The sequence below is a fragment of the Prionailurus viverrinus genome, chromosome B1, assembly GCF_022837055.1.
Source record: "Prionailurus viverrinus isolate Anna chromosome B1, UM_Priviv_1.0, whole genome shotgun sequence".
Classification (NCBI taxonomy): domain Eukaryota; kingdom Metazoa; phylum Chordata; class Mammalia; order Carnivora; family Felidae; genus Prionailurus; species Prionailurus viverrinus.
The window spans coordinates 26,440,731-26,457,133 of NC_062564.1; the positions used below are offsets into that span (position 1 = coordinate 26,440,731).

At 48.3% G+C, this 16,403-nt stretch overlaps 1 protein-coding gene across 3 annotated transcripts in view; it reads right to left on the bottom strand.

Moving 5' to 3' along the window:
- The window catches only part of MFHAS1 (multifunctional ROCO family signaling regulator 1), a 102,637-nt gene extending 86,534 nt beyond the window's left edge, over nucleotides 1–16,103 (bottom strand). For 2 of the 3 annotated variants that reach the window (XR_007151593.1, XM_047856289.1), the window contains exon 1: nucleotides 12,960–16,103. Coding sequence is in view for 2 of the 3 variants with exons in the window: in XM_047856289.1 (XP_047712245.1) it covers nucleotides 12,960–15,957 (2,998 nt within the window). In the remaining variant the exon portion in view is untranslated. The remainder of the gene's footprint in view (nucleotides 1–12,959) is intronic. The other variant, XM_047856288.1, reaches the window with a different exon arrangement.
- Nucleotides 16,104–16,403: the final 300 nt, after the last annotated feature.

A 16,403-nucleotide genomic window follows, 5' to 3' on the forward strand; every position in this document is an offset into this window, starting at 1 on the left:
ACTTGCGCACACTCTCTCTCTCTCTCTCAAAAATAAACATTTTTAAAAAAAGAACATAGGGGCGCCTGGGTGGCGCAGTCGGTTAAGCGTCTGACTTCAGCCAGGTCACGATCTCGCGGTCCGTGAGTTCGAGCCCCGCGTCGGGCTCTGGGCTGATGGCTCAGAGCCTGGAGCCTGTTTCCGGTTCTGTGTCTCCCTCTCTCTGCCCCTCCCCCGTTCATGCTCTGTCTCTCTCTGTCCCAAAAATAAATAAACGTTGAAAAAAAAAATTTTTAAAAAAAAGAACATAAAAAATATATGTAACATATATATGTCATATATATGTTATACACACACACACACATATACATATGCAAACATATGCTTTCTTTTTCTTGGAAGAATTCACAAGAAACATTTTCCAAGAAAATGGAAGATTTTCCAAGAAAACCCCAAGAGAACTCAGGGTTAGGGTTATGAGAGATGGGATTCTGCTCCTAAACATAACATCCATATACAGGTATTAGTTTTTGATTGTCAGTAGAGGTTATACAGGTGGAGATATTACGGTTCCCCGTGTGAATCCTTCTGTTGTTACTTCCCTGTACTTAGAAAAATGATAATGGTATTATATTTGATCACAAGGAAGTGATCAAGACATGTGCTGAATAAAATTTAAAACATTAGAAATTTTTTAAACTCGAAAGGGCAAACATGCTGGAAAATAAATACCTTATGTGTGATAGCAAAAGGTTATTATATTTAACATTTATAAAGAGTTCATATAAATTGAAGCCTGTAATTATAAGAAATAAGAAATCATTGTGATTAAACTCAGAAAAATAAAAATACCACTAAGCTGATGCTGAAAGATATTATTAAACAATTCACAAAAGAAGCAACACAATTAGGCAACATTCAGAGAGGAAAACATTCATATTCATGAAATAAAGTTTTGACCATCAGTGAGACATTGTCTTCCATCACATGTTAGTGCATTTTTAAGACGATACCCAATACTGAGGATGTACAGTGAGATCAATCTGGTGTCCTCAGCAGGTATGAGAATGAACTGTGGCCCCTCGTGGGAAGCAGTGTGACATGTACTGGACCTTAGACATTCCTCGCCTTTGACTCAATGATTCCACTCTGGGGATTACTGCCCGAATAAGAAAGAGCTTTTATAAAGAAATACAGTCATCAGAGAATTACTCGAAATGTAGTCATCAGAGAATTACTCGTAACAACAAAAACTTGAAACAACTTAAGAGTCCAGTGGTGAAATTAACAAAGGTAAAAATCCCCTTGATGTATTGTTATGCAAGCATTTGTAATTATCACGTAGATACCAATAATATGAAACCATATTCACGACCGCTTACTTAGGTTAAAAAAACAATATTTAAATTATTTATACAGTGTGATTACAGCTACAAATTTTAATAAATTGAAAATTAAGGAGGAAAAACTGGGACACCTGGGTGGCTCAGTTGGTTAAGCGTCCGACTCTTGGTTTCGGCTCAGGTCATGATCTCATGGTTGGTGAGACTGGCCTGAATTGAGCTCTGTGCTGACAGAAAGGAGCCTGCTTGGGATTCTCTCTCTCCCTCTGTCTCTCTCTCTCTGCCCCTACCCAGCTCTCCTGCATGCCTGTGCACATGCGCCCTCTCTCTTAAAATAAATACATCAACTTAAAAAAAAGGAAGGGGGGGGCGCCTGGGTGGCGCAGTCGGTTAAGCGTCCGACTTCAGCCAGGTCACGATCTCGCGGTCCGGGAGTTCGAGCCCTGCGTCGGGCTCTGGGCTGATGGCTCAGAGCCTGGAGCCTGTTTCCGATTCTGTGTCTCCCTCTCTCTCTGCCCCTCCCCCATTCAGGCTCTGTCTCTCTCTGTCCCAAAAATAAATGAACGTTGAAAAAAATTTAAAAAAAAAAAAAAAAAAAAAAAAAAAGGAAGGGGGACTAAAAAGAGAGTAACTTGTGTTAAATAATTATATTAGATATCAGTCACAATATCGAATTTTTTTCCCCTTTACCCCTCAAATCTGTATGTTTTAATAAAGGGGAAAAAAGCATGTTCAAAAGAGCATACAGTGTTTATGAACAGGGATTGTGCTATACTTACACTCCTTCCCCCCAAAAAGGGGAATTTCATCCACAGCTAATGAGATTTCCAAATATATGTTTAGACTTGTGCTTTCTAGAATAAGTGCAGAAACAGTAGCAGCAGCTAACATCTATTGAGCTCTTGCCATACGTCAAGCATTGTTTTAGGCATTTTACATGTACTAACCCAATCTCAGAACCACCCTGTGACACAGAGACTATAATGATGCCCCAAATCACACAGCTAACTGGTGGGGGAACAGGGATTCCAAAGCAGACATCTACTCAAGGGCCCTTGCATCTAACCACCGTATTGCAAGGCTTCCATTTTAAAATGCCACAGGAGGGGTGCCTAGGTGGCCCAGTCGGTTAAGCGTCCGACTTCGGCTCAGGTCATGATCTCACGGTCTGTGAGTTTGAGCCCCGCATCGGGCTCTGTGCTGACAGCTCTGAGCCTGGAGCCTGTTTCAGATTCTGTGTCTCTCCCTCTCTCTGACCCTCCTCTGTTCATGCTTTGTCTCTCCCTGTCTCAAAAATAAATAAAACGTTAAAAAAAAATTTTTAAATGCCACAGGAAATTCAGGTATTTCAAGTCAAAATATAAAGTAAATATGAACAAAATATAAATCAAACATTTAAAGTATCTTGCACTTCCTAGGATTCCAATTAAAATGTAACTGAGTATATTCTGATCAATTAAGAGGCAAGGAAAGTTGAAGGATTACAATGTAACATGGGAGAAAATACTGTCAGAGTGTGGGCAGTGGTGTCTAAACAAATGAAATGCACGGAATACAGTATTCCATTACTGCAAAATTCATAAAAATATTTCCAGCCTGTGATGTCCCAAAAAAACACAAAGGTAAGATACTGAAATTCAGTCCACAATCAAATGCTAATGGTGTTACAGCCCAATTTGCCTCTACTGCAGAATCTGTTATGGTTAAGACTAAGAGGAAGGAAAATCGGTGTTCTCGGATACATTTCCAGGGATTATGGAGGCATGAGGCTATCTGGCTGTTAGAATAACCAACTCTCTTTTCCTGCCGGTTCTCAGACCTGGAGAAAGTAACCAGTGGCACGCTCAGACGTGGATCCCCAGGACAGGTGTTCTGTCGGCCCAGCAACAACTTGATTATAAGTCTGAGCAAGTCATTTGAAATGACCCTGCCATTCTCCAGCCATAAAGCTCTTCCATACTCTGAACACAGCCCTGCCTGATGGAATAGGAACGATGCTTCCAAAACTCTAACATTTGGACCAGCCATGGTCACCAGCAAACTTCTTATCAGTTCATACGTGTGACTTAAATAAAGAAGCCTCTTCCTTAATAAGACGGCTAAGTGCTTTCGTGCACACATGCCCACCCCCAGGCATGGCACGCTGAACTCTGTATCACCCTCCGCCCCCAACCTTTTAAATCCCATTCTAATTTGAAATACCCTCCCCCACTCCTTCATGTGGTTAACTGGAAATCACCCTTTAAACGCTCACCTGCACTGTGGTCCTTTTGGGAACCCCTCTCTGAGACCCCACCTCTCCCCAGCACCTGACTGTGACCTCTGCTGATTTCCGCAAGGGCAGGTCCCATGCATTAGCAGACCCCACAGGCCCAGCACTCGGTGCTACAGGATGGGGCATCCAGGAAAGAGGGGAGAAGAGGGGGGTCCGTGCATGCTGGAAGGCAGTCGGCAGCCTAACCCTAGGACCAGAGCAGGACAGAGGGTAGGAGCAGAAGGTCAGGGCTGAAACCCCAGAGCACTCTCACTCTGGGGTAGTCACTAACTTTCTAAGCCTCAGTTTCTCCACCAGCACATGAGGACAGTGATAACACCTGCCCCCCAGGGTTGCTGGGAGGATTAAATGAGATCACCCATTAGAAGCACTTAGCACTCTCTCTAAAACAGGTGGGAACTCAAGAGAGGGCCTGCATCTCACGGGCTTCTGACCTTGTCCCCTTAGAAAGTCTGGCGTGATGATTAATACAATGATAGCCTTTATGGCATGAAAAATAAAAATCTTACTGAAACAACAAAAAAAGTTGCTAAATCAAAACAACAGACCCTAGGAGAAACAGAATTTTTCTGGGGCACCTGGGTGGCTCAGTCAGTTAAGCGACCGATGTCAGCTCAGGTCATGATTTCAGGGTTTGTGGGTTCGAGCCCTGCATCGGGCTCTGTGCTGACAGCTCAGAGCCTGAAGCCTGCTTCAGATTCTTTGTCTCCCTCTCTCTCTGCCCCTCCCCTGCTTGTTCTCTCATTCTCTCTCTCTCTCTCAAAAATAAACATTGAAAAAATTTTATATAAAAAAAGAAATATCATTTTTCTGATTTTATTTTCTCTCTCCATTACTATTTTTTAAAACTCTCCCTAAAAAAAAGAAGAAGAAAAGTAAAGAAAGAGGTTTGCTCTAGTCCCCCTAAATTCGCTACCCCTGTAACATGGTACTACTATAAGTCCTTCATTTTAAAGGTGGAGAGGATCTAAGAAAATTAACTCTTTAATTCTCTCAACATTTAACATGCTGACAACAGAAAACCGCCTCAACAAAGCATCCTCCCACAAAGAAACCTATAAGCAGCAGCCATATATTTTTACTATAGCAGCATCCCATTTAATTTGCACCGTCTTCAGAGTCAGTGTTCATAAATCTTTGGTGTCAGAAATGACTGATCACTTTGATCTCTCTCAAAAGGAAGCAAATCCATAAACGACTCAGAGATGTGAAGGTCCCTGATGAGGAGCCATCATTCCTCCTCAAAAAAGCAGATTTGTTTTCAAAGTTTTTAGAAAGCCTCGGGTACCATGCATTGTCTTTTTTCAGCATCCTCTCCAGATCTGCCTGCAATTTCTTGCAAACGAGTGATCCAAACTGGAAGTCAACTGAAGAGAGTGGCTCGGGCATTACTCTCCACCTACTCCTCTCTGCCAAGCAAATTCAAAGTATGAGGACATTTTTTCCTCAGTACAATCACATTTTTCTTCGGGAAAAAATCAAAAGCCAGGTTCTTCTTCTCAGTAATGATTCAAACCAGCAAATGAATTTCTCCATATGTAGTCCGATTCCATATACAGGAGAATCAAAAATTGTATCAACCGGGGTGCCAAGGTGGCTCAGTCAGTTAAGCATCCGACTCTTGGTTTTGGCTCCAATCATGATCTCACGGTTTGTGAGTTTGAGCCCCACGTTGGGCTCTGCGCTGACAGTGTGGAGCCTGCTTGGGATTCACTCTCTCCCTCTCTCTGTCCCTCCCACACTCTCTCTCTCTCAAAATAAATAAATAAGCCCAAATTCCCACCTCAGCTCCCCATGGCCTAGGCCACATACTTATTTTATTCTCCTCCAACTCCTATTTCGGTACAGACTTCTGTACACAGCAGGTCTTCAAGTGATTAATGACAGAATCCGGCTAATAAACTTACAGTACACTTGGCCGTCTAATCTGCTAATAACCTAATTTTTGTCTCCATGCTACTCCATCTCCTTAACTCATATCTGCCTATGGTTCTGCAAATTGTTCCAGAGCGCTACTCAAAATTTCTGTAGAGAAACAGCACTGCACAGAAGACCGTGATTGCACAGTACTTAGGGGCGCTCCTCTTCTGTGTTCTTTATCGTCAGACCCCATGAGATCACAAATGCCACAGAACAGACCGGAAGGCCCAGGAACTACTTTCTTCCTCTCACTGACGCCAAGTAAGAGGATTCCGGATGCAACCATGTTAGATGTTCATCAACGTGGCATCTCAGAGCCTGGCCTAAAAGGCCCTACTCTCCTCAATTCGTGCCTTAAAAGCAAAGTTGCTACAAAGAACCTGGCAAGAGAATTTCCAGTCCATTCGCCCAGGAAGGAAGCCAGCAACCTCACCTGCTCCTTGCCTCCGGAAGCACTTGACCTCCCATGTGGGGGCCACAACCAGGTGAATGCACTAAATGCCATGGACTGTTCACTTAACAGGAGTTAATTTCCTGTTATGTGGATTTTTTTCTTAATATTTATTTTTGAGAGACACGAAGCACAAGCAGGGGAGGGTGAGACAGAGGGAGACAGAGGGCGGGCTCTGCACTGACTGCAGACAGCCCCACACGGGGCTCAAACTCAGGAACCTTCTTCTCCTTTTGTATTCTTTGCCTTCTGGAAATACAAGGCTAAAGAAAAAAAAGGATGCTGATGGTTTTTCACCAATTTACTCTTTAAGAAACGAAGTATCAGAATGTTCAGCTAAGAGAGTATGTTGAGAAAGGAAAGACGAGAATATGTTTTCAAGCATTCCGTGCCCAAACTGAAAATAACTAAAGACGTTTCCCCTCCCTCTCCACAAACACGGCGGCGTGCAGGCAGTGGGGTCTGGGAGTTCTTATCCACAGCACAGTCCACGCGGAGACGTATCTGCCTTCGTCACAGCCAGCAACTCTTCCACCTTCCAGGAACTCAAACCTGCACCCCTAACCCAGAATGGAAAAGGCAACAGCCGGTGGAAGAAGGCAAATGGCTGGTACGAACCATGGAAAACGTCTTCCTTCCTGGACCAGCACCACACCTGCACTCTCCTCACCTTCTACACTTTGTCTAGAGGACAATGTCAAGGGGGGGCTGGGGGTGAGTCAGAAGGAGCGAGTTAGGGAACAGTCCGCTTGGGGGGGCGGGCAGGGCTCACTGACTCGACGGGAGCAAACGTGAGATCGGGTGGAAGAGGGCTTTCTGAAGCTGGCTGCTGCACTTGTTCACCTTGACCTCCCGGTAAGCTGCTCCTATGCCCACCCCTTCCCCATTCCTGTAGGAGCTAGGAGGCAGGAATACAGGTGCTGGAAACATCACACAGGAAAATGGTATACGTTCACCTTAAAATACACACTTTAAGACCCAGAACATCATAAACAACCCAAAAAAGCACCTCGCCAAGCAATCGATTATGGAACACTAGAGTTTCTTGAGTTCTTGAAAAGTAATCAATCTCTATTGAACACCTTCAACCGTCTCAGCCTTGCACCTGGCCCTGTCCGGGAGTGCTGTGCCATCACAGGAAACGTCAGAGCTCAGAGGAAGGGACAGAACCATAGCCATAGGGTTCTGCCATACCTTACATGGTATGTACCGCCATACCTTACATGGGAGGAAGAGTCTTTACGGAAAACACGTCATCATACGTGTTCTGGGGTTGTCCCAGGCGCCTGCGGATTGCTCTGGGTTCTACCGGCTGCCCGGATGTGAGAAGCCAAGTACGGATCAGGGGACTGCTTCTTCGATGCTAGAGCATAACTAGGGAATGCAGGCCAAAATGGGGCTTCCCCATCCCAACGCATTACAGTGAAGGTAGCCAGTCCCCAGAGAAACGTCAACCTGACAACCACCGGGAACTGGTTTTGCAATCAGAGCGGCTGAACCAGGGAGAGCAACAAGATGCCCGGACCTGCCCCAAGCAGACCCTACTAGGGTGCTCTGCCCAGAAGCACAGAGCCACTCTCCTTTCCACCCCAGGCCACAGGACTGCAAAGCCTCAGGAGCCAAGAGAGGGCAAGGGAGGAGGCCAGCACCTGCCCTGGCTTTTTAAAAACAGCATTCTACTAGATGGATGACCAGGTCCTTAATCAAAACAGGTTTCCATGGAGAGAAGCAACTTAATGGGTGAATGGAGAAAGCAACCAGAAATGTTCACCCCGATATCAGCCTGCACCCCTCCTGTCCTGTATTATAGAACAGAAGCCCCCTCCCTCGCTTCTCCACAGACACAGGAAAACAACTGTTTTCCTCAGCGCATTCTCTCACCTAATCCCCAAGATGACCTTTTGCGTGTTAAAATGAAGTAAATGACTAAGAACAAAAAGAAGAGGTTTACTGGGGAGTAAGATGAGCAGACAGCAGAATATGACATAAAACATCTGCTCACGAATGAAAAATACTTTCTCTAGGGAAATTCTAAACTACTTGTGCAGAGATGGGCCTGAGATTCTGTTCTAGGGTTTAAAGAAGAAGCACCTAATACTTAAAATAATCTGAATACTCCCAAGGCCTCTCAAGTCTTTGAATTCTATTTTTCATGGTATTTCTTTCTTCCACTGCATGATTAAGGTTTTGATTTTTATATGAAACAAAGCCCTCCAGAGTTCAAAGAAGACTGTTCACAAAATAAAAGCCAAGAGGCATCAATGTTAATAAAGCTAAACTAAAAAGATATTTAATAACCTTTGTGAAATTAAAAACAATGACTAATTCAATCCAAACAACTAGGTCATGCTCAGATTCCAGTAACTCTAAAACTGAGCTATAATAAGGCAAGAATTCTCCTTTGCTTCAGTGGTCACAATGAAGGGCCCATTCAAGGGAAAGACCAGTAATACAGACACAATGGAAACACCAGAGGGACGTTTGTGGGGCAGAGGAGGGAAGTTGGGACACAGGACAAAGCAAGATGATCACTACTACGGGGGCCACCTGGGAATTTGACAGAGTACGTGAATAACAAAGAAAAAAAAAAGGTATTTCTCACAAAAGACCAAACAATCATTCAGCAAACATCTGAGAGGCTCTTACAAAAAGCCACCAAGCCTCAGGCGGGTCTCCTGCTCAGAGGAAGCAAGTGGACAACCTAATCAAAGAGATCTTGTGACATACAGAAACACCAGCAGAGCAAGGCAGAATACGCTGGATGCCTCAGAGGTATACAGTGTGCAAGAAACAGAACAGGGGCACAAAGCACTCAGGAGACGGAGAAAGGCATCAGGTCACTGCCTGAATGAGACAGACCAAATATAAAGACGACCATGTGGGAAGTCTGTCTCCTGCCCTGGGTTGCTTCCTAATTATTCCTACACAGGACCTTTAATGATTTGGAGAACAGGATATTTAGTGAAAAACTACATTCACACCAAGTTCAACTCACGAAGGCCCACTCTTCCAATTTAAAAACGCACCTCATTCACTCAACCACTTGCACGGACTCTCAAGGGACTAGAGAGTCTTCCTCAGACCTATAGCCTGGCTTCCACATCTTACTCAATGTGCCATGCATCATCCAACCGAAGGAGTAGTCAGTGCTACTGGCTTGGATAGCATGCTGGTAGAAAAGAACAAAAGCATGAATGAATATTCCACAAGAAGAGACCTCACTTCAGGACAAGAACATCCCACCAAGTCACGAGGAGAAAACCTGGCTGTCCGATTCTGGCAGGTCAGTACCTGGTGAAAGCGGGCAAACACGTGACCATACACTTAGGATCTATCTAACCTCTTCCGAGTTTCCAAAAGCATCTCTTGTCACTCAACACTTTTGTCTTTTTTTTTAATTAAAAAAAAAAATTTGTTAATGTTTATTTATTTTTGAGGGAGAGAAAGCCACAGAGCGTATGCAGGGGAGGAGCATAGAGAAAGGGAGACACAGAATCAGAAGCAGGCTCCAGGCCCTGAGCTGTCAGCACAGTGCCCGACGTGGGGCTCGAACTCAGGAGCCGTGAGATAGTGACCTGTTGTGAAGTCAGACACTCAACTGAGCCACCCAGGTGCCCCAATGCTTTCATGTTAAATAAGATACATAGCTAATCTCTCTTAACAACATAAGTGGATCTTTTTTTCACTAGAACTTTTAAAGCCAAGTGGTTGTTGGCTGAGGATTTTCCAAAACATCACATTTCTTTTGTAAACTAAAATCAGAAAAGAGAAATCCAGCATTATGTCTCTCTAGGTCAATGACATTGGTGCAGCTCAGGCCAGAAAATGCAATGCCCTACTGACATTGAACAGGGCCAAAACAGACTCCCCCCCTCGCCCTCCCCGCCAAAATAAACTTTAAGAGATCGTAGTGCAACTTTACATTTCTTCTGTATAAAATCAAGGGAGACAGTAATTTACTACTTCTTTTAATGTCCTAAAGTTGAAAAAATTAAAAATCCAGTCTTTCACCACTGAAAACAATAAATGACTTTTTTTCCCCACTAAACTTCATTCTGATGGGTCTCAAATTCCTCTGACAGATTTTTGATCAAGTCATTTGTATTAAAAAGTACTGATTTTAAAAACTAACCACTTAAAATTGCCTCACACACGTACAAGCAAACCGTCCACAAAACATTCTCCTTCAATTTCACACCATCCTATCTAAAATTGTTAAGACTTTACAGGGGAGTTTGACACTTTAACTGAATGTAAAACTAAGTAACAAATTGTTTTAACTTCTCTAAAATGCAAAACGACTTTTTTTTTAAATTTTTTTTCAACGTTTATTTATTTTTGGGACAGAGAGAGACAGAGCATGAATGGGGGAGGGGCAGAGAGAGAGGGAGACACAGAATCGGAAACAGGCTCCAGGCTCCGAGCCATCAGCCCAGAGCCTGACGCGGGGCTCGAACTCACGGACCGTGAGATCGTGACCTGGCTGAAGTCGGACGCTTAACCGACTGCGCCACCCAGGCGCCCCTAAAACGACTTCTTAAAGAGACTCGAGGGCTGCCAGTAGATTAAAGAAAGTTTCTGCTGAGCTAAAATATATTTTAATAAAACCTAGGGGCTCAAACATATTTTTAACCGTATGCCCTAACTGAGCACCCAACATTATAATTCTGTTCCTACATTGCCTTCTAGTTATTTGTTATCTCAGCTCTTCCCAAGTCTTTCAGAATTGTTAACAAATAGCATCAAATGAGTGCTGTCACGGAAGAATCTGAAAGAGGAAAATGGGTTTCTTCCCATCTTCTTTTATTTACTTATTTATTTATTTACTTAGAGGTGTATTTAACGCACAGTATTAGTTTTAGGTAAACAACGTAACAATTCAGTGTTTGCGTGCCTTGCAAAATGATCGCCACAGTAAGTCTAGTTAACATCTGTCACCATACGGTTACTTCCCTGTCTTCTTAATGTCATGAATGTACCCATAATCATTTTTTTTCCACTACTCTGTGCCCTTTGCTACTTTTCAAAGAAATACAATCCTAAATGAAGCGAAAAAGATTAACTTAGTTCTCAGACCATGTATAAGCCAGACGTGCGTAATCTCTAGCACAAAACCAACTCATGATTCACTCTTACTCGATATATAATACAATTCGATGATTTTCAACCATTTATTTGTTTTCTACGCTGAGAAAATCATCTTCTCCTTACGGCCTACATCGCAAACCAGGTGTGCCTCCTTTGAAAGACGCACAGGCAAAACAATAGCAAAAGAATGGGCTCTCGGTTTCCGTAGCCTGGCACACTGTACGTGCTTTGCTTGTGGAATTTATGACTGTTCAAAATAAAAAATGGAGATCTGAGGTTAGAAAAAAAAGAAAAAATTCTGGCCTCATGGTTTACTCCTCAAATTTCCTGGAACTCCCCTGCCCGGAGCTTTGCTTGTCCAATAACCTGTGTCTTCCCCTTTGTTGATAGGAACAGATTTATTAATGCTTCATCTTTGGATTATGAATCAGCTTTGGGCAGCTCCTTCAATGAGCTACTCTGTGACTATGTAACTCGTAACCACTTTCTTCAACCCAGTAACACAATAAAGAAGTGTTTGCTTTCATGAGGAAGGCACCAAGGCAAATATAAAACAAACTGAAGAGTCACGGACAATGACATGACACCAGATAATCATTCCGAATGGACAGCTCAATTGACTGGTGGTAACTGAATACGGTGGCTCTTTTCAGGCTGAAGAATTAAACTCAGCCTAGATCTAGGGCAGCAGGAAGAGGTTACCTTTGGAAATATTGGTGTCCGATTGCTTCCTGACACTATTAGGAGCTGCATTCAGACTAGGACAAAGATCAGAATGGCATGCGGTCTTCCATTTCATCACAGCTCAATGTACCCTGGGGGTGGAGACTGAGGGGGGGAAACTGGCCATGATGCTGTCACTGGGCTTGTCCCTACGACGCCCGGAATGCTGTTAACCATACCTGCTCCCCAAAAGCCGGAGTTGTTTAAAGAATGCTCCAGTGTGAAAAATGGACACATTCCCAGCTAAAGACTCAGGGTATCAATTAACCAGGCTCAAAAAATCCCACACCACCAGTTCTGGAATTCTCCCACTCACCTACAATGCTTTAAAAAAGTAAAACAGAAAAACGTGTATTGCAAAACAGTCCCCAAAAGAGAAAAAGGAAAAAAAAAACCCAAAAAACCATAAAACTCTTGTCAGCCTTTTGTCCCTTCCATCTCTCACAAAGTATTTCCAAAAAGCTCTAACGCTTAGCAAAAACCAAACCTTTAGACATCTCTAAAGCACAAAACTGGCAGGAAATACCCGAGGAAACTCCCCTCAGAGATTTCAGTAATCTATCTTCCATGCCTTAGAGTGTGCTGGGCAACAGTGATCCCAGGACTTAGTCATGCATTACAGACTGAATTTTTTGTCTTTACTAAACCATCATTCACCCCATTTACAAAACATTCTTCTCTAGAATTTCCCAAGAAAAGTGAGCGATAATTTTTACTTTATGATTATGCTGAATTTAAACCAAAGATGATGACAATGACATCTCAAGCCACGAGCACCCCGTAGAGATGTGTCTAATATGCACAATAAGCCAGGGCTCAGCATGAAGCTATCCATCTTCTGTTCAACCACCTGAAATTCCTTCCATGGAAGGCAGGCTGAATTGGGAAAAGGGAAAAGGAGATCCAAAATCCAACAGTGGGCCTGGAACCCGCTTCTGAGGTCTGGGTCTTTTTATTAGGAGAGTATGACACTGGTGACTGTATTTCTCTTTTGCTCGTCCCTAAAACCCCCTGCATTCACATTGAAAAACTTTCCCGGAGCGCCTGTGAGGTTAAGCCAACAGTCGATCAAATGAAACACCGGCATCTTCAAAAAATGCACCTTAAAACATTACCACAGAAGAGCCACGTCCCTCTCCCCACTTACCCACAGAAGAGCCACGTCTTTCTCTCCACTTACCTGGGAAAGCGTGTGGATTGGGCGACCCTCTCTTAAGGCACTTAGAACAGAGAATGTGCACGGTGTAGTGCAGTCCAGGCCATTCCTGAAGTAGGACATTCAGTTCCTCTACCAAGGGGGTTATGGCTTGCCACGCCGTCCATATATTTGGTAACGAGGCATGGCTGGCAATGGACAGAGTGTCTGGCTGCAAGACCCCCTTGGCAGGTCTGTAACTGACCACCACAGGAACCTTCCCTCTATATGCAAAGATCTGAAGTTTACCATCCGATCTGTGTACCACGTGGCTGTTGATCTGGACGCTGTAGCGTGCAAACAACCCGGGCGGGAAGGTAAAGGGGAAACTGTATTCAATCTGCAGCTGCTCGGCCACAAAAGACTGTCCGGCCAGGTTGGTCCCGTTGATCCAGGCCTCTGCGTGGGGCACGTCATTCTGCACATAGCATGGGAACTTGTACCAGGCCGTGGACCCATTCAAAGGCTTGCCCTTGGGTTTATTGAGGCAGTAACAGAGTCCCATCTTCTCCAGCAGCTCCAGCAGCAGCTGAAAGTCCTGCTGGGCCTGGACATGAGGCTTCAGCAGCAACCGAATGACATGGGCTGGCAGGAGCCCATGAAGCAGAAAGCCCTCCACATAGTGATGGAGCTGGGTGGTCCGGAGCAGTTCCTGGCCCGGGGTGGGCGCCGCCGCCGGTGGGGAACTTTCCCCCTCGCCCTCACCCTCGCCGCTGGTCCCCAGAAGCAGCTTGTGCAGCAGCAAGGAAGGATCCCGCTGGAAGAAGACATTGAGGATGTCGATGAGGCGGGTGAGGTTGTGGAAGACGTGCTCCTTGAGGGCTGGGCTGTCCTCGAAGTAGAGCAGCTTGCCGCTCTCGTGCAGGTAGGAAAGGGCGCTCTGCAGCCGGTCCTCGGTCAGCCCCGCCTGCAGGCCCAGGCGAGCGGAGTCCCACCAGCTCAGCCACAGTCGTTGCGCCTGGGGCGGCTGGAAATGCAGTTCCTCCAGCACCTGCCAGGACCGAGGCAGCACTCTGTGTAAATTGGGGAAGATTTCCCTGTGCTCGGCGACCGAGAGCAGTTTGTCCCGAAGGCGCTGTAACTGGCGAGGGTCCCTGCAGCTAACGGGCAACACCGGGGAGAGGATCTGCAGCCGGTGGTTGAGCAGGTACTGAAAGTGGGCCTTGCGCCGCCGAAGGTTCTTGTCGGAAACCCCGTAGTAGGCTGCGTGGGGGCTGGCGGAGCGCAGCTCGAAGTCCCGGGCCAGGGCCTCGTCCACCACCCGAGCCAACCGGCTCAGCCCCTCGGCGTCGTGCTTCTCCTGCAGGGCGATCTGGCGGTGAATGTCCAGGCACTTCTCCTCCAGCTCCCGCTCCCCACACAAGTCTGCGTGCGTGCCCACGATGCACACCACGGCGTGAGGCACGCGGGCCCCCACCCGGTGCAAGAAGGAGCCCACGGTGGTGGGAAAGCGGGGCGGCTCGTAGGTGGCCAGGTTCACCACCAGCACATAAAGGGCTCCTGGGGAGAGGAAGAAGGGCTGGATCACCTCGTAACTTTCATCCCCGGCTAAGTCGTACACAATGAACCGCAGCCCCCGCGAAGCGTCGGCGGTCCAGCTGGTCACCTCGATGCCTTTGCTCACAGAAGGAGCCGCAGGCGGGTAGCTCTTTTCCTTGTCCCCTCCTCCTTGGTTTCCGTCCACTCTCTCCTCCGTGAGGCAGTGGCGGAGAAGGGTCTTCCCCGCAGCCTTGTGGCCCATCAGAAGCAGCTTGAGGCGGGGCTGCACGGCCGGCTGTGAATGAGCCAGCTCCTTCTGGTAGGCTGCGATGTAGGGGATCCCCTTCATACAGACCTCGTAGGGGGGCTGGATCAGCGGGTTGTCCTTGATCTTCCACAGGCCCACCCTCGAGAGCTGGCCAAAGTTGTCCGGCAGCACTGCGATCTGGTTCCCTTGCAGCACCAGCTCCTCCAGGCCGGTCAGCTCCACAATGGAGTCGGGCAGGTAGCGGATCCGGTTGTTATCCAGCCAGAGGGTGAGCAGCCGGCCCAGGCCCGAGATGAGGGATGGCACGGAGGTGAGCTGGTTGCGGCTAAGGTAGAGCTCCTCCAGCCCAGCCAGGGGCAGCAACGCGGCAGGGAACTCCTCGAAGAGGTTGGAGGAGAGGTTGAGCATTTTGAGTCGCTGCAGGCTGCTGAACTGGGCGGGCAGAGCCTGCAGCCCGTTGTTGTCCAGCATGAGGCTCTCCAGGCTGGCCAGCTCGCAGAAGCCGCTGGGCAGGGTGCCAAGCTCGGCCCCGCTCAGCCAGAGGATCTTGAGGGCACGCAGGGCACTGATATCCTCAGGTAGGCCCCGCAGCCGGTTGCTGGACACGTCCAGCTCCTCCAGGGCCGCCAGCTGCAGCAGCTGCCGCGGGAAAGCGGTGAGCTGGTTGTGGTCCACGTCGAGGGTGCGCAGGCGGAAGAGGCAGGAGAGGGAGTCGGGCAGGTGCGCCAGCCGGTTAAAGCTGACGTCCAGCTCCTCCAGGTGGGCAAGGGCCCCCAGCTGGGCCGGCAGGGCGGGCAGCTGGTTGTGGCTGAGGTTGAGCTTGCGCAGCTCCCGCAGGGCACTCACCACCTCCGCGCCCAGGGCGGTCAGCCGGTTGTGGCTCACGTCCAGCTCGGTGAGGTGGTGGCCCAACTCAGCCACGGCCGGGGGCAGCCGGGCGAAGCGGTTCCTGCGCAGGACCAGGACGCGCAGGCTGCCCAGCGCCGAGCCCAGCCCGTCGGGCACGTCCTCCAGGCCGTTGTTCCCCAGGTTCAGCACCTCAATGTCCCCGATGTTGGCCGGCAGCACGAGCTGCGGGGCGTCGGGGGAGTCGAGCTGCTCGGCGCCGGCCCCCGGGCAGCCCCCGGCCGCGCTGAGGGTGAGCTGGCGCAGGTTGCTCCGCAGCTTCCTGGCGCGCAGGGCGGCGTCCCGCCACAGCCTCACCGTCTTCAGGTTCCCACTGTCCTTCCCAGCCATGGCGGGGCCCCGGGCCGACACCCTCGCGCCGGCGCCCGCAGCTACATGCCGCGCTGCGCCCGGGCGGGCGCCAGTCTCCCGGGCCCTCTCGCCCCTCCCTTCCCACCAGCCCTCGGCGACCGGCGGCTGAGGGTCCTAGCGCAGCCAGCGGCGGGGCGCCCGCAGCTGGGGGGCGGCGGCGGCGACGCGAGCAGCTCCGGGGGGCGCCGAGCGCGCGGCGCGGGGGGAGGCGGCGGCGGCCGGCGGGCAGCGCAGCTCGCATTCTCCTCGCGCCCCGGCCATGGGCGCGCCGGGGCAGCAGGGCCGCCGCCCGCCGCGCCGCGGAAGATGCCTGCTGCTCCTCCTCCCGCTCTGCCCGCCTCGCGGCGCCTCGGTGCCGACTCCGGCCCCGCTACCCTCGCAGCCGCGGCCCCGCGGCCGGCAGCGTCGTCGCCTCCGCGAGCTCC